At 41.5% G+C, this 26,473-nt stretch overlaps 1 protein-coding gene across 3 annotated transcripts in view; it reads left to right on the forward strand.

The window, feature by feature from the left end:
* Positions 1-19,487, forward strand: part of LOC142487256 (carboxymethylenebutenolidase homolog) — a 69,690-nt gene extending 50,203 nt beyond the window's left edge. For all 3 annotated transcript variants that reach the window (XM_075586212.1, XM_075586210.1, XM_075586211.1), the window contains 4 exons: positions 10,264-10,371; positions 10,586-10,728; positions 14,796-14,887; positions 15,858-19,487. In XM_075586212.1, coding sequence (XP_075442327.1) covers positions 10,264-10,371; positions 10,586-10,728; positions 14,796-14,887; positions 15,858-16,040 — 526 coding nt within the window. In that variant the 3' untranslated portion in view covers positions 16,041-19,487. The remainder of the gene's footprint in view (positions 1-10,263; positions 10,372-10,585; positions 10,729-14,795; positions 14,888-15,857) is intronic.
* The last annotated feature ends 6,986 nt before the right edge of the window (positions 19,488-26,473 follow it).

Consider the following 26,473-nt stretch of genomic DNA (forward strand, 5'->3'; position numbering starts at 1 on the left):
TGATTAAAAAATGGCGTGAAACTCCATGACCTGTGAAGCCTTTTAGGATGTTTCGTCTATGTTCAGTGAACCTTTCTTTAAGACTTCGCTTAGTTCTTCCTATATAGTGGAGACCACAGGGACAGGTAAGCAAGTAAATAATAAAATCTGTATTGCAGTTAATAAAATGTTTAATTTTAAAAACTTCTCCTGTGGTCTTTGATTTAAATTCGATACTTTTATTAATTATATGTTTGCAGGTCAAGCAGTTATTTCTTCCACATTTGTAACATCCTTGGGGGGGGGGTGCTGGTAACCACATATTTGTATTTGATATTGGGGTTTCCCTCATGTCTGGTTCAGATTTCCTTAAAATTGTTGGTGCTAGGACGTTTTTTAGATTCCTGGCCCGCCTAAACACGATCTCTGGTTTATTTTTCAGGACTTTACCTAAAATAGGATCGTTTTGTAAAATCCCCCAGTGCTTAGTTAAAATCTTTTTTATTTCATTTGATGCCCTATTAAATTTTGTAATAAATGAACAGCTGACTACATTACGGGGATCAATATTTAAATCCTCACTTTTTTTGAGTTTTCCTGTAATCAATGCATTTTGATTATATTCCTTTACCTTGGAAACCAGTGCTTCTAATTTTTCTTTTTGGTAACCTTTCGCTAGAAATTTGTTGACAAGAACAGTGGATTGTTCTTCAAAATCTGAATTCTTTGTGCAGTTTCTGCGCACTCTCAATAGCTGCCCGTAGGGGATGTTATTTAGCCAGGTCTTTGAATGATTACTTTTTTGATCTAAATAGCTATTGGAGTCCACCGTCTTAAAAAAGGTTTTTGTTAAAATATTGTCCCCTTCATTAAATAAGGTTAAATCCAAAAAATTGATTCTGGAAGGGTTATGCTCATGGGTGAACTGAAGATTGACACTGTTATCATTAATATACTTATAAAATTTTAAAAGCTCCACTTCAGTGCCCTTCCAAATAATTAACAAGTCGTCTATGAAGCGTTTATAGAAAAATATATTTTTATGGAAGGGATTGTTTTTCTATATATTGTCATCCTCCCATTTCCCCATGAACAAATTAGCAAAACTGGGGGCAAATTTTGTCCCCATTGCAGTTCCAATGTTTTGAATATAAAATTTGCCTTCAAATAAAAAATAGTTATTCTTTAAAATGAATTCAATACTTTTTAAGATAAAAGCTCTTTGGTCAGCATGCATAAAAGGGTCCTGTTTTAAAAAAATAGTCCACAGCCTCTAGACCTTAAATGCTGTGACATCGCATGTACTGTAACCCATAAAAGATCATCAGCCCATAAAACATTCTTTAAAAGTTGTAAAATGTGTTGTGTATCTCTTGTATGGGATTTAAGTTCTCTCACATGTTTTTGTAGAAAAGAATCCACAAATTCCGACAAAGCTGATGTTAGCGAGTTTATGCCTGAAATAATAGGCCGGCCTGGTGGATTGATGAGGCTCTTGTGAATTTTCGGCAAATGATATAGTACAGGAGTGCTAGGCTGCTCGATGTTTAAAAACTTGAATTCTGCTTTATTAAGAACATTATTCGCCAAACCTTCCTTCAAGTGTTTTAGAAGGTTGATCTGAAATTTAGTGAGGGGGTCCCCCATTAAAAGTGAATAAGACTCCCTATCTCCTAGTATCCTTAGGGCCTCCGCAACATACTCTTCTTTGTCTTGGATGACAATTCCACCCCCTTTGTCGGCTTGACGGATAACTATTTCACTATTTCCTTTCAAATCCTCGACTGCTTTTAATTCTTTTGGAGATAAGTTAAACTTTGTTTTCGGTGGATGTTCACATAAATACTCTAAATCCTTAAAAACCAGATCATAAAAAACTTCTACATTATGTCCTTTTGAATAGGAGGGATAAAAATTAGATTTTGGTTTAAAATGTGTGTGAGAAATTTCGTGAGGTTTAGTCCGTCAATTGAAGAGTGAAGCTGCTTCCTCTGGCCCCTCACTTTCTTCAAATAGTGCAACCATAGATTTGATGTATTCTTCTTCTCTCGTTTGTGCCATACTATCATAGATGGGAACTGGAATTGTTCCATTTTTGAGAAAATGGCGTTTAAGCGTTAATTTTCTCGTGAATCTATGTAAATCAATGAACAAATCGAACAATACTGGTCCACTGGTGGGTGCAAAGGTCAAACCCCTCTCAAGGACTCTACTCTGGTTAGCAGTTAAAATAACCTTGGATAGGTTAAAAATACTTCCCTGTTTGCTTAACCTATCTAGTTTGCACTGTCTTTTTCTTTGAATTTCCTTTCCCCCTCTGCTACCTCTCTTTCGAGTTTTCTTAGGTCTTTCTGGGTTTGGATCAGCAACTGCTTCCGTTTCTCCTGAAGTGCTCTTTCCTTCTCCTTCAGATCTTTCAACTCCTTCTCTTTCAGATATTTTGCATCTAGGGGCAACTGTTTTCTTCCCTTTTGGTCTCTCTCTAAAAAAGACACCGCTGTTGAATTTCTAGAGCTATCCACAATACCCAACCTGATCTTGGGTTTAGCTCCCAGATTAGGCTCAATGTGCGAGACTTCAGTAATTCTAAAAGTATCAGAGGTGGGTCTTGTGGAGTCTGATCCTAGACCTTTTGGTGTTGATAGATGGAAGGCTCCCCTTGATTGTGGATGCCTTATGGTTCCTAAAGCTTTATGAAACTTATTATCCTCAAATCTACTTACATTCTCAGACATAGGTGTGGGCTTTCTATGTTTGTCGGTTGGGATATATCTTGGTGAATCAAGAGGCTGCTTGCCACTAACATTAATATTGCGATTCTGTTCCCTTCCTATATACGGCCTATACCTACCAGATTTCATATTCTCATTACCCTCCCGTTTTTTTGCCCAGTTTCTTTGTTTATTTGTTGCATAATCTGTGAGGTCTCTTTCAAATTTCCCTTCCTTAGATGATATTAGTTCTGCCTCAAATTTCTCCAATTTACAATCTGTATCTGAAACTAAATCACAAAATTCATCAGTGTCACTAAAGAGTTTCAGTTCACCCTGTAGTTTATCAATTTCCACTGCCAGATTTTCCAAAATTTTCTCTCTACTGTATATGTGATTAAGATTCTAATGAGGGCAAATGAGGAGACATCAAGAATCTCATTCCATGATTTGGTAAATTCCAAATCATCAAATGCGGATTTCTTAGAGAGTCACAATCCTATATGCACACAGCCATAGCCTCTCTGACCTTCAACACATACTTCAGTCTGACTTTTTGAGAGTCGAAAACTGGATTTCCCAAAACAAACTGTTTTTAAACACTGACAAGACTGTAACAATAGTATTCGGGACCAAGACTAAATTTTTAAAGCTTCCCGTGACTGAGCTCCTGATTAGAACCAACGCCAACACCATCCTAACCCCTGTCACTAGTTTTAAATACCTGGGCTTATGGTTTGACTCCCTTAACATTCGGGATGCACATTGATATCCTGACAACCAAGACCTATGCCAAACTAGGGGCACTTTACAGGAACAAATCCTCCCTAAGTCTCCTGGTCAGAAAGCGTATCGCACAGCAGATGCTAATGCCAATTATTGACTACGGAGACATAGTATACGGCTCGGCACCTCAAACCCACCTTAGCAAACTTGACACCCTCTACAATTCAATTTGTCGTTTTGTTCTCCAATGCAACTACAACACACATCACTGCGATATGCTCAAAGAACTAGATTGGTCATCACTCGAGTCTAGGCGCAAAGTTCACCTTTCCTGTCTTGCCTTTAAATTCTTCATGGGCAAGCTACCCAGCTACCTGAACAAGCTCCTCACCCCTACCACATGCAGCACTTATCACCTGAGATCAGACTCCAAAAGACTGTTCATGGTCCCAAGGCTCAACAAAGTATCCGGACGTTCCTCCTTCTCCTACCGTGCACCCCAAAACTGGAACAACCTACCAAAGACTCTCACATCCACCACCAGTTTAAGTTCTTTCATATCTAAGGCTGTCTCACATTTTAATCTGGTCTGTAACTGTTTCACACGCCCATAATATATATTTTCATTAACTGTGCACGCAATGTCTTGTATATAATGTATACCCTGTTCATTTATGTAACTGTATTTGTAACCATGTATTATTTGTTTTACTCTGTGCCCAGGACATACTTGAAAACGAGAGGTAACTCTCAATGTATTACTTCCTGGTAAAATATTTTATAAATAAATAAATAAATAAATTACAAGACTGGGAGGATAAGCCCCTTTCCAGCCTACCACCCCAAAGTCTCAGCGGTACCTTAAAACAGGTGGCCCTTCAGGTCAGTGGTGTCCAGGTGTGCTTGAGGGTCCTGCCTCTGGCAGGTTCCTGGGTCCTGGAAAATAGGTCTGGTCCCCTTTTGTGTCCTCCTGTGTATTCAAGACCTTCTCCTCATGTCTGCACCGTTTTGTGCTGAGGTAAATCTCCCTCATGTCTCTCACATGAGGCTTTTTCATAGAGCTCTGACAAGTCCAGGTCGAGGCTTGCTAATTGAGTGGCTGCAATTAACCAGTTCCATGCTGGATTCAGAGCTCTGAGGCAGGTTTATCCAAACAGAGATAAGTCCCTGTTAGTGACGTCGCTGATCACCATGCATTAAGTGGGAGTGGCTCCTGCCAAGTCACACTACACCATGTCATGGGAGAGTTTCATTATCCGGCGTGAGCCCACACAGTCAACCCTTTAAGGCCATTACCACGTAGCTGTGTGCCTCTAAACCAGAGGTCCAAAATCAGTGCCCAAAACTTTGGGTATCCGTTGCCACCAGAGCCCTTGATGTTAGGCTCAACCCTATACAAGCCCCTTAGGGCTACCCGAGACACAGGGAACACTACTGTAGCTAGGCACAGGCAGTTTAAGTTTGGGGTTTGTTATATGGGGACACAACAACACGGATTCCAACACCCATGACAGATAAAATACATGGGAATGGCATGGAGCAAATACTCACTGACAGTGCATAATCACTGTCCTTGTGAGGGCTCCAGATGAGCCCAAGTAGTTCACCGAACCAACCATCAGTCCTTGGGTAATTTCCATGCAGTTCCATAGAACAAAATACTGGGAAGTGGCTAATAGCCTCCGGGCTACTTGGACCACAACAAAAGGAGAGCCTCCTGGCTACTAAAATTGGTGCAGGGAGGGGGGGCTCTATGCACTGTCCGTTGATGTCCCAGCACAATAGAAGTCCTTGACCGGACACAAAGGCACATGGGTCTGGTAGCCTGCCTGGCTATTCATCCCAAGATAGATACCCACAGGCTACTTGCCTTAGAAGATGGGACATCTATCCTCTGACTGGAGGCCTCGGCACATCATGGGTCCCTCGCAGGAACCACGCAGTTAAGACTTGGCCTTAACAAAGGCTAGCAGAGACTGGTAACATAGGATCCTGTCCCCTCTTAATACAGGGGCTTTTCACGATGACCCCATACTGTTACATCAGGTCTGGCCTGCTTAAATAACATGCGTTCTCATTTGCAAGATGGGACCAGCAGGAGTGGCCATGGGTGGAGTCTGCCATCTCTCTTGAGCTATTTGAGTAGCACAATGATTCTGCTTTTGAGTAAGTGTTCACCCCAACTATCTTAACACTACACCTTGCCTGCACAAAGAGAAGCCTACTACTTAACGTGGGCCTAACACTCTGCTATTTTTTGCCAGTTCAGCTACAAAAATAAAATGCAAGCAGCACAGATGTCTCTTACCCTGCTCAAGTGTGTGTGTGTGTGTGTGTGCGTGTGTGTGTGTGTGTGTGTGTGTGTGTGTGTGTGTGTGTGTGTGTGTGTTGCGCTCGACAAACCCGGTCGCCCACTCGCCAGGTGCGAACGGAAATTGGCCGGTGGCCAGTGACTTTTCCCCTGCTCTGAAAAAAAAAATCCCCTGCTCTGCAAAAAAAAAAATATATATATATATTTTAAATCCCCGTAGCTGATTGGCCAATAGGGCATGATGTGGAATGGAGCCCTTCCTTCTCTGCAGGGGTAAGTAATGGGAGTGCTGCTGCTACTGCTCGCGCGGTCCCCCATCTCCTGTCCCCGTGGCTGACTGGTGGTAGCGGTGGTGTTCCCCCCTTCTCTCCCCGGTCCCCCGTTTCCCCCCCCCCCCCCCCCGGCTGCCCGCGTGGGTCGGGAGATGGAAGCGGGGATGTTCCACCCCCCTTCTCTCCCCGGTCCCAGCTTCCCATGCGGGGCAAGGGTGTTCCCCCCCCCCCTTACCCTCTTGGTCTCCGCTTCCCCCCGGTCCTGTGGCTCCCTGTGCGGGATGGGAGGGGGGGCGAGCGGGGCAGTGGTGGTGGTGCTCGGTCGCGCGGCCTTTCCTCTCTTCTTCTGTGTGTGTGTGTGTGTTACCAGAAGTGTCACCCCACCCAATCTGTCTCTCGCCCTCTCTGTCTGTCTCTCGCCCTCTCTGTCTGTCTCTCACCCTCTCTGTCTGTCTCTCGCCCTCTCTGTCTGTCTCTCGCCCTCTCTGTCTGTCTCTCGCCCTCTCTCTGTCTCTCGCCCTCTCTGTCTGTCTCTCGCCCTCTCTGTCTGTCTCTCGCCCTCTCTGTCTGTCTCTCGCCCTCTCTGTCTGTCTCTCGCCCTCTCTGTCTGTCTCTCGCCCTCTCTGTCTGTCTCTCGCCCTCTCTGTCTGTCTCTCGCCCTCTCTGTCTGTCTCTCGCCCTCTCTGTCTGTCTCTCGCCCTCTCTGTCTGTCTCTCGCCCTCTCTGTCTGTCTCTCTTATTTACCCTAACTGCCCTATACTACACCAAAATAACCTACACTGCTTTTTTCCAGATCTGACTCAAGCTTCACACAGGAGACATCGGAACCCCCCTAACTCAGAAGACAGGTAGGGAACACATCCCCTCCAATGTATAACATTGCGGGAATGTGGGTGCCTGGACATTGAGGGACTGCGGATTAGGTAAGATGTAATACAATAAATAAATTTATGTCAAAAACGAATGTTGTTCTTACTAGGAATTTATTAAATTTATTTTATTTTAAAGCGGGGTTGGGGGCGGGACTAGGTGGCGAGTATATTTTTTGGTTCGGCGAGTAGATTTTTGGGTGATTTGTCAAGCAGTGTGTGTGTGTGTGTGTATATAATTTACGCCCATCTTTTGGAACTGAGCCCGTGGAAATGGAGTAAGCGAATATTAAATATAACTGTTTGGCTAGGGGTAGACAAAAATATAAAATCCTTTTTTATTTTATTTTTCCAGCACCTATCATTTTAGGCTAACAGGAGTGGATATAAAGGGGGGAGGTGTTACTGGTAACTGCCTGCCCCTCCCCACCTGTCGGCGGTTCTGTGTCACTGTGTGTATCTTTCTCTCATACACACTCCTCCCCCTACCACAGTGTGCATTGAGAGCATGGGAAGGCAGAGTATAGGAAGGCTTCGCCTCCCTTGACCAGCTCGGCAACCAGCCCTCACATCTCCTGTTCTATGATTACCCTCCCCCCCTTCTCCCCGCGATGCAGCAGTGACTTGACCTGTCAATACCAGTCCAAAAGTGCGTGTCACGGGAGACTAGGATTTTTTACAAATTTATACCGGGATCATTCACTAGGCAAAACAAGGTACAGATGTGGCCTGTTTGTTTTTCCTGCTTTTCTCAACAAAAGTGCGGACATCTCTCGTTTTGTTTGGAAGATATAATTAATATGCATCCCATTTAACTCTCAGTAATTCTTCGTGTTGTTATTCACACCTGTATTTAACAGGCATGTCCGACGTACAGTAATTAGGATTTGTTTGTTTGTATTGCTTCGTCTGTCCAGCAGATGGCAAAGTGAACTTTTTTTGCCTATAGGGGGCTCAGCACTACAATTTACAATTCGCAGAACAGGTGCCTGTCTGCTCATGCTACAGCATCTTACAAGAACCCATTGTTATTTAGCCTTGAGCATTCTAAATTATCAAATTATTAAGTGTTCTCAAATTAGAGTTTTTTGTTGCAGTATTCTTGTACACAATTTAAAAAAATTACAAATTACAATTTTTTCACTTTTCGTTCACACAGAGTTGGAGAAAGTTTATAGGGAAAGAGAGAGAGGGACAATTGTAATAATTTATAATAATTTATAAATTATACCATGTCATACAGGAATCGAACCCAGGACCTTTCATATGCTAGTACCAATTCTCTACATGCAAGCCACAGGGTTTGTGTGATATCTATCTTCTACAGAACAGAGGTGTGTGTGTGTGTGTGTGTGTGTGTGTGTGTGTGTGTGTGTGTGTGTGTGTGTGTGTGTGTGTGTGTGTGTGTGTGTGTGTGTGTGTGTGTGTGTGTGTGTGTGTGTGTGTGTGTGTGTGTGTGTGTGTGTGTGTGTGTGTGTCGCACATTTTATCTCACAAGGACCTTACCTGCATCTCTCTCCTCACTTCATAGAAGCCCACGTGCTCTCCTCTCTGCAGCTGTCGTGTGCAGTCTTTTTTTTTTTTTTTTTTTTTTAACGTTCATTTAAATGCTTTATTGACTAACAGACACATACACAAATTGAACATTAGTACATTTTGTTTAAAACACATGCAGGGATTGAATTCAGGACCTTCCACCGGTACTGATACCAATGCCTTACCTCTTACCTCTACACCATAGGCTGGATGTGACAAGACCTACCCTATAAATGTATCCTCTGTAAGGAGAGTGTACTCTGTTTAACTGTTAAGTTTATTTCTAGATGTCTGTGACAGTCCCTGTGGTGTACAGGTAAGGTTTGCTTAACTAGCATATGGAAGGTCCTGGGTTCTATTCCTGTATGATATGGTGTAATTAAAATTTTTAATATTTTGCCCGGGGAATGTAATATTGAATACATGTCCCCCCCCCCCCTCCCCCTGCTGCTGGATGTAGTGCGGGGTGAGATTTGTCACTCTGTGTGTGTGTCTTGTCTCTCTGTGTGTGTCTTGTCTCTCTGTGTGTGTCTTGTCTCTCTCTGTGTGTCTTGTCTCTCTGTGTGTCACCTGCTGCCGGAACATCGTCGTTCCCCCCTGCTGGCGGCACATCTCCCCGCGCTGCTGTGGCATGTCCCTCCCCCCTGTACCTGCACCACACTGTGATGTCCCCCCTGCACCACACTGTGATGTCCCTCCCTGTACCTGCAGCACACGTGCGCCGTGTCACTTCCAGTGCGGACCTCTATATAAACAGGCAAGATAACAAGGGGATACCCACTCTTTTTGACAAAGCACTGTGCAGTTTATGTTTTGGGGCTAAATAAAAGCCTGTCAGACAACACGTGCTGTTGCATTCTCACTGCAACAGTATGAAATTATAGGGTTGCCAGAAGTCCCATATATACGTGATTGTCCCATATTTCAATTGTCCCTGAAAGTTTTTTGTTGGGACGCATAATTGTCCCGTATTTCAGGGGCAACGAGACAATTCAGGGACAAGGTCCGGACAGCAGTGACGGGAGGAGGATGGCAGCGGCAGAAGGCGATGGAGGCCAGTGGTGGAGCCCGCCCCATATGACCCGGAAGTTGTAATTGACTTCTGATTCATACTGCTGGGGCAGGCTCCCCTGCTTCTGCCACCATGGTCCTTCTCTGCATCCACCGCAACGCTGCCATTCTTCATCTCCCATTGCTGCCGGACGAATCTACGTCCCTGACTTGTCTGCCGCCAGTACGGGCTCCACTGTAAGTGCTGTGCAAAGTACTTTCAGCGAGGGTGGTGGAGGTCTATGGTGACGGGGGGCTGTGAGGAGAGTGAAGGGTGGCTGTTAAGAGGGGGGCTATGTTGGGGACTGAGAGATGGAGGGGAAGATGGATGGAGAGGGGGGAAGAAAGACATGAGGAGAGAGAGAAACAGTGTGTGTGTTTGTCATGAAAACATATAGGAAGTGTCTGGATTTAAATGACATTTTCCTACTGGATTTTGGCGTCTGGGCGTTCCGAATGTAAAAAACTTAAATGTGGCGACCCTATGCAGTGAAATGACACACAGCCACTGCAATCTCTCAAACCAGGCATTAAAAAAACCAAAACTTTGGTACAAATAAATTCCCATACAATAAAAAAAAATGAACCCATTGTACTGTCTCCAACCACACACACACACACACACACACACACACACACACACACACACACACACACACACACCAGTGCTTGCAATACATACAGCACACCACTTTCCTTCTGGTTATAACTCCTGTCCCGTGTCATTCAGTCACACAGCTCAGTCCTCGGATTTGTGTTTTTATCATACTATGTACATGCGTTTTCTCTTTTAAACTTTCTTAATACAGAAGCATCTGTCCAGATTTTTTTGTGGGACAAGAGCCTTGGAAGCCATCGAATGACTGGACCACCTTCACCGAATGGTTTCAATCTCAAGATGCCACAAAAGTAGACAAGTACGAATTGTATTGTGATATAATAGAAAAGTAGCTCAAGTTTCAATTGTGTTGAAATGTCAAAAGACCAAAAGAGTAAACTAGTTTTCAAACTAGTTTGCCATTAAATTCTAAATGTTAATAAATATATATTTATAGTGCTGTATATTGAGTTTTAAAAGCACACTAAAAACATGCCCACTGATATATCTTTTGGTATCTGTATATATCACAGAGAGGCTGATGCTGTCCTGAAGTATCTAAAAGAGCAGTGTCATGTAAAGAAGGTTGGAGTTATTGGCTTTTGCTGGGGTGGAATGGTGGCCCATCATCTGATGTTAAAGTACCCTCAAATAAAAGCAGGGGTGTCCTTTTATGGTAAGATACGGTTTTTACTACTGATATTTATACCTATATTTTATGTCTAATTAACTGTTTATTAAAAAGAAAGTTTGTACAGTCATGTGAAAAAGAAAGTACACCCTCTTTGAATTCCATGATTTTACATATCAGGACATAATAACAATCTTTTCCTTAGCAGGTCTAAAAATTAGGTAAATACAACCTCAGATGAACAACAACACATGACATATTACACCATGTCATGATCTATTTAACAAAAATAAAGCCAAAAATGGAGAAGCTATGTGTGAAAAACTAAGTACACCCTTAATGCTTCCATAGGAATTAAGATGCTAAGTAGCAGACAGGAGCTGCTAATCAAATGCCCTTGATTAATTGATCATCAGCAAGTGTGACCACCTCTATAAAAGCTGAAGTTTTAGCAGTTTGCTGGTCTGGAGCATTCAGGTGTGTTTTAACCCAATGCCAAGGAGGAAAGACATCAGCAATGATCTTAGAGAAGCAAATGTTGCTGCCCATCAATCTGGGAAGGGTTATAAGGCCATTTCCAAACAATTTAAAGTCCATCATTCTACAGTGAGAAAGATTATTCAAAAGTGGAAAACATTCAAGACCGTTGCCAATCTTCCCAGGAATGGACATCCCAGCAAATTCACCCCAAGGTCAGACCGTGCAATGCCCAGAGAAATTGCAAAATACCCAAGAGTTACATCTCAGACTCTACAGGCCTCAGTTAGCATGTTAAATTTTAAAGTTCATGACAATAGAATTAGAAAAAGACTGAACAAGTATGGTTTGTTTGGAAGGGTTGCCAGAAGAAAGCCTCTTCTCTCTAAAAAGAACATGGCAGCACGGGTTAGGTTTGCAAAGTTGCATCTGAACAAAGCACAAGACTTCTGGAACAATGTCCTTTGGACAGACGAGACCAAAGTGGAGATGTTTGGCCATAATGCACGGCGCCACGTTTGGCGAAAACCAAACACAGCACAAACTCCTCATACCAACTGTCAAGCACGGTGGTGGAGGGGTGATGATTTGGGCTTGTTTTTGCAGCCACAGGACCTGGGAACCTTGCAGTCATTGAGTCGACCTGAACTCCTCTGTATACCAAAGTATTCTAGAGTCAAATGTGAGGCCATCTGTCCGACAGCTAAAGCTTGGCCGAAATTGGGTCATGCAACAGGACAATGATCCCAAGCACACCAGCAAATCTACAACAGAATTGCTGAAAAAGAAAAGAATCAAGGTGTTTCAATGGCCCAGTCAAAGTCCATACCTCAATCCGATTGAAATGCTGTGGCTGGACCTTAAGAGAGCTGTGCATAAACAAATGCCCACAAACCTCAATGAACTGAAGCAACGTTGTAAAGAAGAGTGGGCCAAAATTCCTCCACAACGATGGAGGAGGAGTATTGCTTTCATTTTTTATGTAGGTTAATAAAGACTTTTTATCTCCTTGAACTGGTGAGTTCCTGAATTTTTCCTGCCAGCAAGCAGCAGTCCCCTCTATCATTTCTCTGTTCCTGCATCACTACGATCGACGGACACCACTGGAGTATTCAGTTTTGCGGGAGGAGCACAAACGGTGACAACTAGAGAGCGCGTGGCTCCACACAACAGTCAGTTGGGAGAGACGGGGGTAAGGAGAAGCCTCGTATGGGGCTGCACAGCTCGGTGGGACTTGCTCGCCTTCCTATAAGTACCCCGCTTCATTCACTCCTTACATCACCCCCTCAACAAGTCTCCCCTCTCCCCGCCATCCATTTATTACCCGGACATTGCTCTTATCTCAATCAGCACTCAAATTCCCATGGTTTTGCCATTTTGCTTAGGAGCTAATATTCGTTTTCTTTTCTCCTTACAACGATGTGAGAGACTGATAGTCATACAGAAAACGATTACTTCAAGTTATTGATGCTAAAGGTGGTTCTACAAGCTATTGAATCATAAGGGTATACTTAGTGTTTCACACATGGCCTCTCCATTTGGCTTTATTTTTGTTAAATAAATCATAACATGGTGTAATATGTCATGTGTTGTTCTACATCTGAGGTTATATTTACCTAATTTTAAGACCTGCTAAGGAACAGATGATTGTTATTATGTAATATATATAAAACCATAGAATTCAAAGAGGGTGTACTTTTCTTTTTCGTGTGTGTGTGTGTGTTATGGATTGGTTCATCCTTTTGAAAGCAGCCCCCCACCCCAGCTTGGATTCATATCTCATTAAGTGGATTCTAAAAAGGACTGGTTTTTATTATTTTTTTATTATTATTTTATATATACATATGCTTTTTGTTGATTTTATGTTTAAATATTCTTTGATGTGTAGGTTTGTGATGTTTCTTTTATGAAGCATCTCTTTATATATAATTTTAAAATAGATATATTATATTTTATATATATTGATTTTAATTTAAATCACGAGGCACTGCTTGTTTTTTCCGTGTGTGTGTGTGTGTGTGTGTATCTATATCAGAGCAACACATTAGTTTGTTTGTTATTTTGTCACATTGGGGTTTTCATGATTAATACATTTAAAAAAATAAGTTTGTGTTTACAATTGACTGGGATTCCTGGTGACATCGTATCCCTTCGATAAATAATGAGCTGTGATTGGCTACCACTAACTACGTAACCAGGTTGTAACTTAAATATAACAAATGGATGTACATTACCTGATATAACCATATTCTTATAGGAATAGAAAACATAACTGCACACAATTTAATGAAAAGTTATTCATGAAAACGCCTTGACATTGACCAGTGCATAATGGGAAAAGCCATTATTCACTGATGTTCTTCTTGTTATTAACCATGTCACTACCAATAAACACAACACAGACCATGTACAACCCTATAGCCTAGGAATCTGGTTTACATGTATTTAGTACAATAAGTGTAATTTATAATCCTGTCATAAATAAATGTATTCTACTGTATGTACATTTTCCTGCCTTTTTCCATGCAACGTTACTTCTAATTCATGATGCTTTTACTGATGCATTATGATTACAATAATTTAAAAGCCTAAAACAGATCACAGGATAGTATAGATCAATATATAATCTTTATTGTAAATAAATAATTGAATACACAGTAGATTGTAAATGGAGTAAAACAAATAAACAGATTTAACAAAACTGAGGGCCGATCTTATATATATATATATATATATATATATATATATATATATATATATATTATTTTTTTTTTTAAACTGTACTGTTCCAAATAATTATATACCTGTTCTGATCAAGATTTTAACAAATAAAACATTAACTTGGCATACAGTATGCAGTTAATTAGTTGGAACAATCCTTAGGTAATTAGATGCTCCTCTTTTGCTGGACTCTTCAGCAAGCAAATACATTTTGTTATATCCATAAAGCAGCCGCGATAGTTTGCATTGTAAAAGAAATGCATTTATGTTTCGCTATTGGCCCCACTAGCACGATGAGTTGTCATACTGTGGTAGGACTGTTTTACTGATAGCTCAACTGATGGTTCTGGTGCCATGATTATTTAATATGGTCACAGACCCTGCCAATTTCAGACTAGACAGGCGAGAGAGTCATTAGGTAGATGGTACAAGATGGGGGAAAGATGGCACCAACCAGGGTGGAATGGGGAGGTATTGAGGGCCACATTTACTAAGAAGTTCTACTCCATTACACCTTCAATTACATAAGCTGTAATGGTCCACGTTACTAAACCATGCTTGAAGGTGTCTCATTGAGTAGCATTGCTTAGTAAATATGGGTATTATCCTTTCAATGCCATTGTGTGGCCTGTAGCATTGTAAAGCATGAGCTCCTATGGCTGCACGCATTCATAACACAGTCCACTTACTGAACATACCGTAGCTGTAAATCACTCGTCGTATAAGTGTTCCCCTGTGACACTGAAGTTAAAGCACCCTTTGCTTCTTGGAATAAAGACACACGCATTGTGATTCATCAATGAATCCCAGGGGAATCTGTGATATCTTGGGTCATACTGCAATATGGTGACACATAAACTGCACAAATCACATGTGTATTGGATATCTGGTAACACTCTATTTCATTATGCTAGGCATAATACGTGATGCTGACGACCGGTATGCTTTGCTAAACCCAACATTGTTTATTTTTGCTGAGATGGATTCCATCATTCCTCTTGAGCAGGTAAGAACAGAACTTTTTTTTGCAACTTTAGGCTGTCGACTAATTTCACATAATGTGCCTTTCCCTCTATATCATTTTGATATTTGTTCACTTGCTCAAGATAAGTTAAACAGGATATAGTTATCATATCCCCTCTTAGATGCCTCTTTTCTAATGTAAACAAATCTAATTTAGCTAGCCTCTCCTCATAAATCAGATTATCCATCCCCTTTATTAATTTGGTGCACTTTCTCTAGTTCCATAATGTATTTTCTATGGAGTGGTGCCCAAAATTACTAATTAATTACTAATGCTTTATAAAGGGGCAAAATTATGTTTACTTCCCTTCCATCCATTGCCCGTTTGATGCAAGATAAGATCTTGTTTGCCTTTGCAGCTACTGCATGACTTTGGGCACTATTGCTAAGCCTGCTGTCTACAGGCACTCCTAAATCTTTCTCCGTCAAGGATTCCCCCAATGTATCCCCATTTAATTTGTAAGTCGGTTGTTTATTCTTGCATCCCAAATGCATAACCTTACATTTATCTATATTAAACCTCATCTGCCATTTACCTGCCCAAGTTTCCAGTCTCTCTCCAAGTCCTTCTGGAGAGAAATTACATCCTGCTCTGATTCTACTACCTTACACAATTTAGTATCATCAGCAAAGATGGAGACTTGGTCTCGATCCCAACCTCAAGGTCATTAATAAACAAGTTAAAAAGCAGGGTGTCCCTGTACTGATGCCTCAGGTACTCCACACACAACTTTAGCCAAACCTGAAAAAGTTCCATTTATTACAACTCTCTGTTGTCTGTCCTTCACCAGTTTTCAATCTAGGCGCAAATATTCTAAAATTATTAAACCAAAAAACAAGTGGGGCTTCTTTAAGCCGATTACTTTTGTACATCAAAAAAACACAGCGTGTAAGTGGGACTCTCTTGCATTGGGCGTGTCAAGTTTATAATTGACATTGATGCTGTCTTCCAGGTAACATTATTGGACCAAAAACTGAAAGCGCATGCCAAGGTCGATTTCAAGGTGAAGGTTTTTCCAAAGCAGACTCATGGATTTGTACACAGAAAAAAGGAAGACATTAATCCTGAAGATAAACCTTACATTGAAGAAGCAAGAATGGATATGATAGAGTGGCTGCACAAATATATTAACTGATTGTGCACAGCAATATAGTTATGTGATTTCATTTTAGTAAGTTCTGAGATTTATTTCAAATGACTTGCAGAGCAGCAAATGCTTACCTATCTTAATTTTAGGTTCAGTTAAATTTAAAATGTAAATGTGCATGACCGTTTCTCCAACTTCTACTTATGTTCTTTTTCAACATGACATGTTGTTCTAATTGAATAAACATGGCACTTACATTCATGTCGCATACAATGAAAGGTTTAATTCTCTGCTTTCGTTAATATGACCTCCCTCACAATATACAGTACCGTTTTTCTTCAGGTTATCTGATTCCACATCATACAGGCTTGGAACACAGTACAAAGGAAACCCTCTGCTTTCAAACTGACTATAGAGTTATTTTTTTTCAAAATAAATATATTTAATATACATATTCCTCCAAGAGACAGGACAGCCAGTGAACAACCTAAAAAATGGTAGCGCTATAATTATGAGAAATATTGAGTAGTATTGTAGATATTCTTAACTGTACATTGCAAAAAAATGAGGCACAATAAATAAAAGAAAAATGATTTACATATCTATTACAATTGCTGGGAACATCAGACATCTCTGTCTCCTTTCACTGTCTGCAGCCTCCAGGGGAAGATTGTTTAATTGTCTTTTTTGTTGTTGTTTTTGCTGAGGATTGTAGACTGCAATTTGCCTGCCTTGGAGTATGTTTTAACTTGTGAAACATGTTGTTTGTTTTTATTTCTTATACTGTACACCTCATCTAATGAACCCTTTCACCTTACCTCCGTGGGCAAAGTGCCGTTAAAAAAAAAATAATAACAAAAATAAAGTTTTGCTAATCTGCCTGATTTTGAAGAATTTTGAAAACCTTTTTGATTAATGTTAAATCTGGTTTTAAAAAAATGTTCTTTTAATAAATCACATATTTTTCTTAAAAAGGAAGGGAAACTATAAGTTTGTAAATAAAAAGATGTACTAGTATGCCTGGTTTGGAAAAAAGAGTTATTATTGGCACCTTTACCACTACAGTTTGATCACTGCCTACCCTTTTAAATTTGTCACTACCATTAGTTAATAATAACTTTATTCCATATAGCGCTTTTCTCCCAATGGGACTCGAAGTGCTTCACAACTACAGTATAGTGCTCGGTTACCAGCATTTTACATAACATTTTTACAGACACCGTCCCTGCCCCGTAGAAAGGGCCGCAGACCGCTTTCCCGGGGCCCAGGACTACAATTTTGACCGGAACCACCCACGCACCTGTCGTTCTCTTACTCTCCCCCCTTCTCACACAACTCTCTCTCACCCCCTGTCTCTCACACTCACTCCCCCGTCAACCTTTCCTTCCCCCCTGTGTGTCTCTCTCTCCCCCTCCCTCTCTTACACCCCTAGCTCTCAATCTCCCCTCTCATCCTGTCCTCCCCCGTCCCACACTCAATAACGCCCCTCCCCAAATACACACACACACACAATAAACCCCCCGCCCCAAATATACACAAACACACTAAGCACCCCTCCTCAAACACACACAAACATAACAGATGAGTCAGATATGTGCTGGAGGGGATAGTTATGTAGCCCTCTTTCCTTCTGACTAGACGGGTCTACTGATGCTAGCTTTACCTGCTGGCTCACAGAGATCTGAGCCACCCGCTACTGGGAGCCTGGGGCAACAATATATTAACCGGCAGCGCCTCCACTTGCCCAGGATCCCCGATATGTGAGATTCACCTGAACAACAATAACAGCTTGCTTATATATAACGTAATACTTTACTGTATTGAATATACAATTAGGTCCAGAAATAATTGGACACTGATACAAGTTTTGTTATTTCGGCTGTGTACCAAAATAAATTCAAGTTACAGTTAAATAATGAATATGGGCTTAAAGGGCAGTCTATCAGCTTTAATTTGAGGGTATTCACATCCAAATTGGAGAAAGGATTTAGGAATTACATCTCTTTAAATATGTAGCCCCCTCTTTTTCAAGGGACCAAAAGTAATTGGACAATTGACTCAAAAGCTGTTTCATGGACAGGTGTGGGCTATTCCTTCATTATTTCATCATCAATTAAGCAGGTAAAAGGTCTGGACTTGATTACAGGTGTGGCATTCGCATTTGGAAGCTGTTGCTGTGAACCCACAACATGCGGTCAAAGGAGCTCTCAATGCAAGTGAAACAGGGCATCCTTAGGCTGAAAAAAACAAGAAACTCCATCAGAGAGATAGCACGAACCAAATCAACAGTTTGGTACATTCTGAGAAAAAAAGAACGCACTGGTGAGCTCTGCAACACGAAAAGGCCTGGACGTCCACGGAAGACAACAGTGGTGGATGATCGTAGGATCTTTTCCATGGTAAAGAAAAACCCCTTCACAACATCCAGCCAAGTGAAGAACACTCTCCAGGAGATAGGCATATCATTATCCAAGTCTACCATAAAGAGAAGCCTTCATGAGAGCAAATAGAGGGTTCACCACAAGGTACAAACCATTCATAAGCCTCAAGAATAGAAAGGCCAGATTAGACTTCGCCAAACAATATCTAAAAAAGCCAGCCCAGTTCTGGAACAGCATTCTTTGGACAGATGAAACTAAGATCAACCTGTACCAGAATGATGGGAAGAAAAAAAGTATGGAGAAGGCTTGGAACGGCTCATGATCCGAAGCATACCACATCATCTGTAAAAAACGGTGGAGGCAGTATTATGGCATGGGCATGCATGGCTTGCAATGGCACTGGGTCACTAGTGTTTATTGATGATGTGACGACAGAAGCAGCCGGATGAATTCTGAAGTGTATAGGGATATATTGTCTGCTCAGATTCAGCCAAATTCAGTGAAGTTTACAGATGGACAATGACCCAAAACATACTGCGAAAGCAACACAGGAGTTTAAGGCAAAAAAAGTGGAATATTCTGCAATGGCCGAGTCAATCCTGTGATCTCAACCCGATCGAGCATGCATTTCACTTGCTGTAGACAAAACTTAAGGCAGAAAGACCCACGAACAAACAACAACTGAAGACAGCTGCAGTAAAGGCCTGGCAAAGCATCACAAAGGAGGAAACCCAGCGTTTTGTGATGTCCATGTGTTCCAGACTTCAAGCAGTCATTGCCTCCAAAGGATTCTCGACAAAGTATTAAAAATTAACATTTTATTTATGATTGTGTTAATTTGTCCAATTACATTTGAGCCCGTGAAATAAGGGGACTGTGTATGAAAATGGTTGCAATTCCTAAACGTTTCATACGATATTTTTGTTCAACCCCTTGAATTAAAGCTGAAAGTCTGCACTTCTATTGCATCTCAGTTGTTTCATTTCAAATCCATTGTGGCGTAAAGAGCCAAAATGATGAAAATTGTGTCAGTGTCCAATTATTTCCGGACCTAGTTTTTTGTTTGTCCCTTTTTTCAATTTTATGTAGTCTCAATAAATGTTTTTTAACCTTCGCAGTTGGTTAGCTGATGGTGCATTTTTGGACTTAGCGATTTACTTTCCAATCTTTTCCATTACGAGAGGCAGAGAGACAGAAAGAGAGGGCGAGAGGCAGAGAAAGAGGGTGAGGGGCAGAGGGTGAGAGGCAGGGGGGTGAGAGACGGGGCTGACGGGGTGATTGGGTGGGAGGACGGGGAGATTGGGTGGGGTGACGGGGTGATTGGGTGGGGAAATTGGGTGATTGGGTGGGGTGACGGGGAGATTGAGTGATTAGGTGGGGTGTTGGGGAGATTGGGTGATTGGGTGGGGTGACGGGGAGATTGGGTGGGGTGAAGGGGAGATTGGGTGGGGTGACGGGGTGATTGGGTGGGGTGACGGGGTGATTGGGTGGGGTGACTGGGTGATGGGGTGGGGGGGGTGTGGACACTTCTGGTATCCTACGCACGCACGCACACACACACACACACACACACACTCTCCCATGCACACACACACATTCTCCCATGCACACACACACACACATTCTCCCATGCACACACACACACGCACACACACACACACATGCTCCCATGCACACACACACATTTTCCCATGCACACCCCCGCGACCATCTCCCACCCTGCGCGGGCTGCCACGGGACCGTGGGGAAGCGAAGATCAAGGGGGTAAGAGGGGAACACCCCCGCTACCATCTCCCGCCCCGCACGGGGATCGGGGGAAGCGGGAAGTGGGAACACCTCCGCGCCGGAAGCCGGGGTAAGCGGGGACCGGGGAGAGAAGGGGGAACACCCTCGCTACCATCTCCCGCCACGCGCGGGAAGCCGGGACCAGATAGAGAAGGGAGGAACACCCCCACTACCATCTCCCGCCCCGCGCGGGTATCGGGGGGAAGCGGGGAGTAAGGGGGAACACCTTGGCTTGCAGGGAAGGAGCAGAGGGGCCGCAGGATGGAGGATTGGAGAGTACTTACTCTCCAACAGATCTCCAGCCAGAAAGAATGGCCGCTCGTTGGGGGCGGGCTCATATAGAGCCTGGCCGCGCGCCCACAAAGCCTGGGAGCGCGCGCCAATCACCTGTCAGGTAAGGGAGTTTTTTTTTTTATTTTATTTTTTCAGCGCTAGCAGGGAAAATTTAAAAAACACGTGTGCTCTTTGGGCCAATAGGAGCTCGCCCAGATGTTAAATCCACTCGCCCCGGGCGTGCAAATGTATAGGATTGTCGAACACTATATATATAATCTCTATCATACATTTTAAGTTATGGTGGGTGCTATATCTATATATACTTATTATATAAAATCTATATCTATATATACTTATTGATACAGAGGAAGGCAAATAACCCCCCCCCCCCCCGTGACATACTGATGCAGCGGCCGTTATTCGAACACATCACGAATCAGTTTTCGTGTTGACCGCTGTATTCCATTCGGCATTTTTTCGTTTTATCACTAGTCGTGCCGCGTTCGCGCAATCCGGCACCGGGCAACCGGACGCGGTAGATCTGTTTAATTTAATGGTTTATTGTTTCTTTGGATGCAATTCTTCTCGTATCCGCCATGTGGCAGAGTTAATGAATTATAATTTGGCTGCTATTCATTGCGTATCCGCCAGGTGGCAGATATGAATGCAATGAATGAATTGGATTGAATTGGAATGTGTACCAGTACACTGCTTCGCTACTTTGTAAGGATGCAGGTGTTTAAAACAGATACTGGTGTACAAATTTACAGTGGCCCATTGTAAATTGACCTTGTTTTTTCGAAGACGTTATTAAATTAGGCATTCTTAATAAAAAGCATTAAAATACTCAATGTGTGCCTTTTTTTTAACATTCTTTCCCCGTGCAATTGCTGAGTGGACATTATGCAACAAAAACAAGGCAGCGCTAATATTAAAGAAGACCAGCAGCCTATGATATAAGGATATAGAGAGAGAAAGGGGGAGCACAGGTTGAAGAATTTGGGGTGTCTGGAGTATCTAATTAGATATTTGTGGGTGTGTTTGAAAGATATAATAAATCACTTACACGGCCTTGTGTAAATGCTCTCACAGCAAGGTTTACTTGTCTTGGTGTTCCCTCGGTCGGTTGCCTTCTTCTTATCAGGACTTGGTTTTCTTTCTGGATATCTTCAGCGGTCCTCGGCTTACAATGAGGATGTCTCCCTCGGAATCAATAGATTAAGACAATGTTTTAGAGGGTGATACAGGCAGTGTTGATAAAATCCAATGATGTATATGTATATTTATAAGGCAGTAAATACTGCCAGTACTCACACGGGCTAGTGTGAGTACAATCCTAGGGGAAGGTATCTTTTTATCCAAAGTTGATCTTAGCACGTAGTGATCTATAGATGTATTAGGGGTCTGGTATGTAATGATAAATATGAAAAATGATACTCACACGGCCTTGTGTGAGTGAATGCACATCAAGGTATCTTTATCTTGACAGTCCCCTTTTTCTTCTTTTCCGGTTCTTGCTCTTCTTCCTGATTTTCCTCGGTGGTCTTCAGCTTCCAGTGTGGTAATCCCCCTCGGTGTGAACAAATAGGAAAACAATTGTTAGTGGGGAAACGTCAACATAAATCAGTGGCTACCCACTAGAAGAGCGCGAGCAGATACGTCAAAACAGCAAAATGCTGCAGGCACTCACACGGGCAAGTGTGAGTGTAATCCTAGGGGAAGGTATCTTTTTCTCTTTTGGTGTCTTTAAATCTGGTGCCCTGTAAGGGTAATGGTGATCTAATATATATAGGTATATAAGAATCAAATTCAAAATGATACTCACACGGCCTTGTGTGAGTAAATGCACATCAGGGTATCTTTGACTTCTTTGTGATACTGATAGTATTGATCTCCAAGTGCCAGTGTAGGTAGAAAACCCCTCCCTGGTGTAGATGTAAAATTGAACACTATCGCGATTTTCATGGGCTACAACAAAATTTATTAAAAAACACTCTAAAAACGGAACATATTTAAAAACAATAGAAAAAATGCATAGAAAGAAAAAGCCAGCCGTCTGAAAGAAATTTGCTCGTGGGTCTCGTGGAGCGCAGCTAACTTGCTCCGCGTCCGGATATAGTGCCGCCTCCTCTCAGATCCACTCCTTGACGGTGGCTGTGCTGGGTCACAATTGCCTAGTGGTCAGAGCAACGCGTTTCGACTTTTGGTCTTCCTCAGGCTCCGTAGTTTGGGGTTAAGGTTCGTGGCAGGTATTTATACTAATGTCAGCCAATCCCCATTCTACTTTAGGCAATGTCCTCTGTTGTTCAATTAGAACTGATGAGTGCTGTGTGATGCACTCCATTTTCTACTTCTGCACGTCATAGTAAATCAATAATTAAATGAATTGACGCATTTACTAGTTAAGATCTCTAAAATTTATACATAGGAGTAAAATCGTGGTGAAACATAAAGTTAATACATAATTTAGAAGGCAATAAGTGAAGTGTTCTACATAAAGAGTGAGGTAATAGGTGATGAACCCAATAAATCTGTGTACTCTGTGAAGATGCCTGCGTGATTAATAATGATTCCTTCTGTGGCTGGGATAAAATTTCCATAAGTGGTTAATGTGCATGTAATATTTCTAATGTGTTTTTTTGTTAATAGTAAAGAAAATTAGTGTTTTTATACATTACAATTAATAAATATATATATACAAAAGTGGGCTTTAGGTGTCTGTGTTTCTTATTCTACTTATTATATAGTGTTAAGTGAGATTTAGTGAACGAATATGTGCTTATTTAAAAAGCGTTGGTTTAGTGGGCGAATATGTGCTTTATTAGCACATTATTGTTTCATGGACGTTTTTAATATAAAAGGATAAAAACCATAAAATGTGTTTTCATAGGAAATGAAAATGATTAAATATTTATGTGGTAGCCGTGGATTTCCATACAGAATTCACACTTTAAACAATTTACTTAAAATGATCTCTTATTTAAGTGTAAATATCTATATACACTTTCATGTTTCAATATATTCGTGCTAAACTGTAAAACATCATATATTCTATTGCACCCAATATTGCAGTTTTTGATACTCTCGATAATCATAATATATTGGAGCCATGGGATTTTTCAAAAGAATTTAAAAAACATTTCCTATACAGTATGCAATTTTAGACACATATATCAATTTATTAAAAGACGTGTCCAATACACACTACGTAAAAAGTAATCCAATATACTTTTGTGCAATATAATCAAGTTGTTGCCTAAAGGACCCAATGCAGTATTGAAATGATCATAATGGTCCTTTAGACTGCTGTATATAGCCTTATGTTTATATTAAATCATGTTATTCCACAATATAGTTGTGTACATACTTTGGGCATACAATTTTATCGTACAGTCTGTATATTAAATTTAGAATGTTTTGGTTTGATATCGTTGATGAGTGATATCTGTAAAAAAGATCAAAAATGATAATAGTGAATTCACATATGTGGTATGGTGATATAAATACATAAATGGCGAGTGGGGGTAGTGGAGTCAAGGAGTGGATCTGAGAGGAGGCGGCACTATATCCGGACGCGGAGCAAGTTAGCTGCGCTCCACGAGACCCACGAGCAAATTTCTTTCAGACGGCTGGCTTTTTCTTTCTATGCATTTTTTCTATTGTTTTTAAATATGTTCCGTTTTTAGAGTGTTTTTTAATAAATTTTGTTGTAGCCCATGAAAATCGCGATAGTGTTCAATTTTACATCTACACCAGGGAGGGGTTTTCTACCTACACTGGCACTTGGAGATCAATACTATCAGTATCACAAAGAAGTCAAAGATACCCTGATGTGCATTTACTCACACAAGGCCGTGTGAGTATCATTTTGAATTTGATTCTTATATACCTATATATATTAGATCACCATTACCCTTACAGGGCACCAGATTTAAAGACACCAAAAGAGAAAAAGATACCTTCCCCTAGGATTACACTCACACTTGCCCGTGTGAGTGCCTGCAGCATTTTGCTGTTTTGACGTATCTGCTCGCGCTCTTCTAGTGGGTAGCCACTGATTTATGTTGACGTTTCCCCACTAACAATTGTTTTCCTATTTGTTCACACCGAGGGGGATTACCACACTGGAAGCTGAAGACCACCGAGGAAAATCAGGAAGAAGAGCAAGAACCGGAAAAGAAGAAAAAGGGGACTGTCAAGATAAAGATACCTTGATGTGCATTCACTCACACAAGGCCGTGTGAGTATCATTTTTCATATTTATCATTACATACCAGACCCCTAATACATCTATAGATCACTACGTGCTAAGATCAACTTTGGATAAAAAGATACCTTCCCCTAGGATTGTACTCACACTAGCCCGTGTGAGTACTGGCAGTATTTACTGCCTTATAAATATACATATACATCATTGGATTTTATCAACACTGCCTGTATCACCCTCTAAAACATTGTCTTAATCTATTGATTCCGAGGGAGACATCCTCATTGTAAGCCGAGGACCGCTGAAGATATCCAGAAAGAAAACCAAGTCCTGATAAGAAGAAGGCAACCGACCGAGGGAACACCAAGACAAGTAAACCTTGCTGTGAGAGCATTTACACAAGGCCGTGTAAGTGATTTATTATATCTTTCAAACACACCCACAAATATCTAATTAGATACTCCAGACACCCCAAATTCTTCAACCTGTGCTCCCCCTTTCTCTCTCTATATCCCTGTACTAATAAGGATCCTGGATAAGGACCCTATTGGGGTCTGAGCCATAGGACAAGAAGACGAACCAGAGGGGACCTTTGTTTATAAGGTTGTAAATTCCATTGTTACATTGACCCTGTTCTTAAGAACTTAATCAGGGAGCGCCCGGGCTTTTCTTTGTTTCATAGTCTCACTTTATCCATATCACCTGAGGCCGCATCCACCTATTTATATGTGTTAGATCTGTCTATAACACATCCTACACATATTTGCTTATATACACACCCTAAACACTCCATCGCATCCCCTGTGTAAACTTTAAACATGGAAATGGAGGCTTCTGATACAATTATCAGTGTATTTGAAAAAAGACTCCTAAGAGGAAAAGACATGGAGAGTAGGATGAAAAACACAGAAGTAAAGGAAGAAAAAGATATTATAGACGAGGAGTTTGATCTATTAGATAAATTACTCAAAAAAGAAACTAGGAAGATTCTAGATAAAGAATATCTGGAGGAGTATCTAAGGGTAAAGAGAATCCCAAGGGGCCTTAGAACAAGTAAAAAACCATCATTTGACCTCGAGGAAATAGAGTACACGGTCGCCTGGGAAAACATACTTGACACTTGTGGAAGAGACCTGATGAAACTCCTTATAGAACATCATAAACAATCCTTAGAGAAGATAGATGAAGAAGTAAATGCCATAAAAATTAAACTGGAACCCCTTATGGGACATCAAACGTTCATTGACAGGAATAAAAAACTGTCGGACGAAATTGATGCCTTGGAGAAAAACCTAGAAATTAACAAAAACATAAAATTCCAGAGAGATAAGGCAGATTACGAAGAGGGCCTAAACAAAAAATGGGACAAAAGTGGGTATAGGAATCATGATAGATCTAGAGATGAAAGTACCCATACACCAGGGAGATATAGGACACATTCTAGAGATGCCTATAAACAGAAAGCAAATAAAGACATAAACACACCAACAATCCCTATTCCGCCACCACCACTCCCCCCCCCTCAACCCAAAAAAGATAAAGAAGAAACTAGCAAAGGGGACAGGGAAAAGAAAGAGCAAGACAGGGTAACTTATCACCATAGACCCTATCACCCAGGGAAGTCTTACCACCCAAGAGGGGGAGACAGAAGATTTGAATATGGAGATAGGAGTTACCATCATAGGAGGGATAACCGCAGTCAAGAAAGGCACAGGGACTGGGAATGGAGAAACCATCATGAGAGAGAATACAGACGAGAAAGAGATGATAGAAGAGACCCACCAGAGAGAAGAAATGAAAGAGAGGAACACAGGGATAGGCGAGAAAGATCA

This window comes from Ascaphus truei, chromosome 2 (genome assembly GCF_040206685.1).
Source record: "Ascaphus truei isolate aAscTru1 chromosome 2, aAscTru1.hap1, whole genome shotgun sequence".
Taxonomy (NCBI): domain Eukaryota; kingdom Metazoa; phylum Chordata; class Amphibia; order Anura; family Ascaphidae; genus Ascaphus; species Ascaphus truei.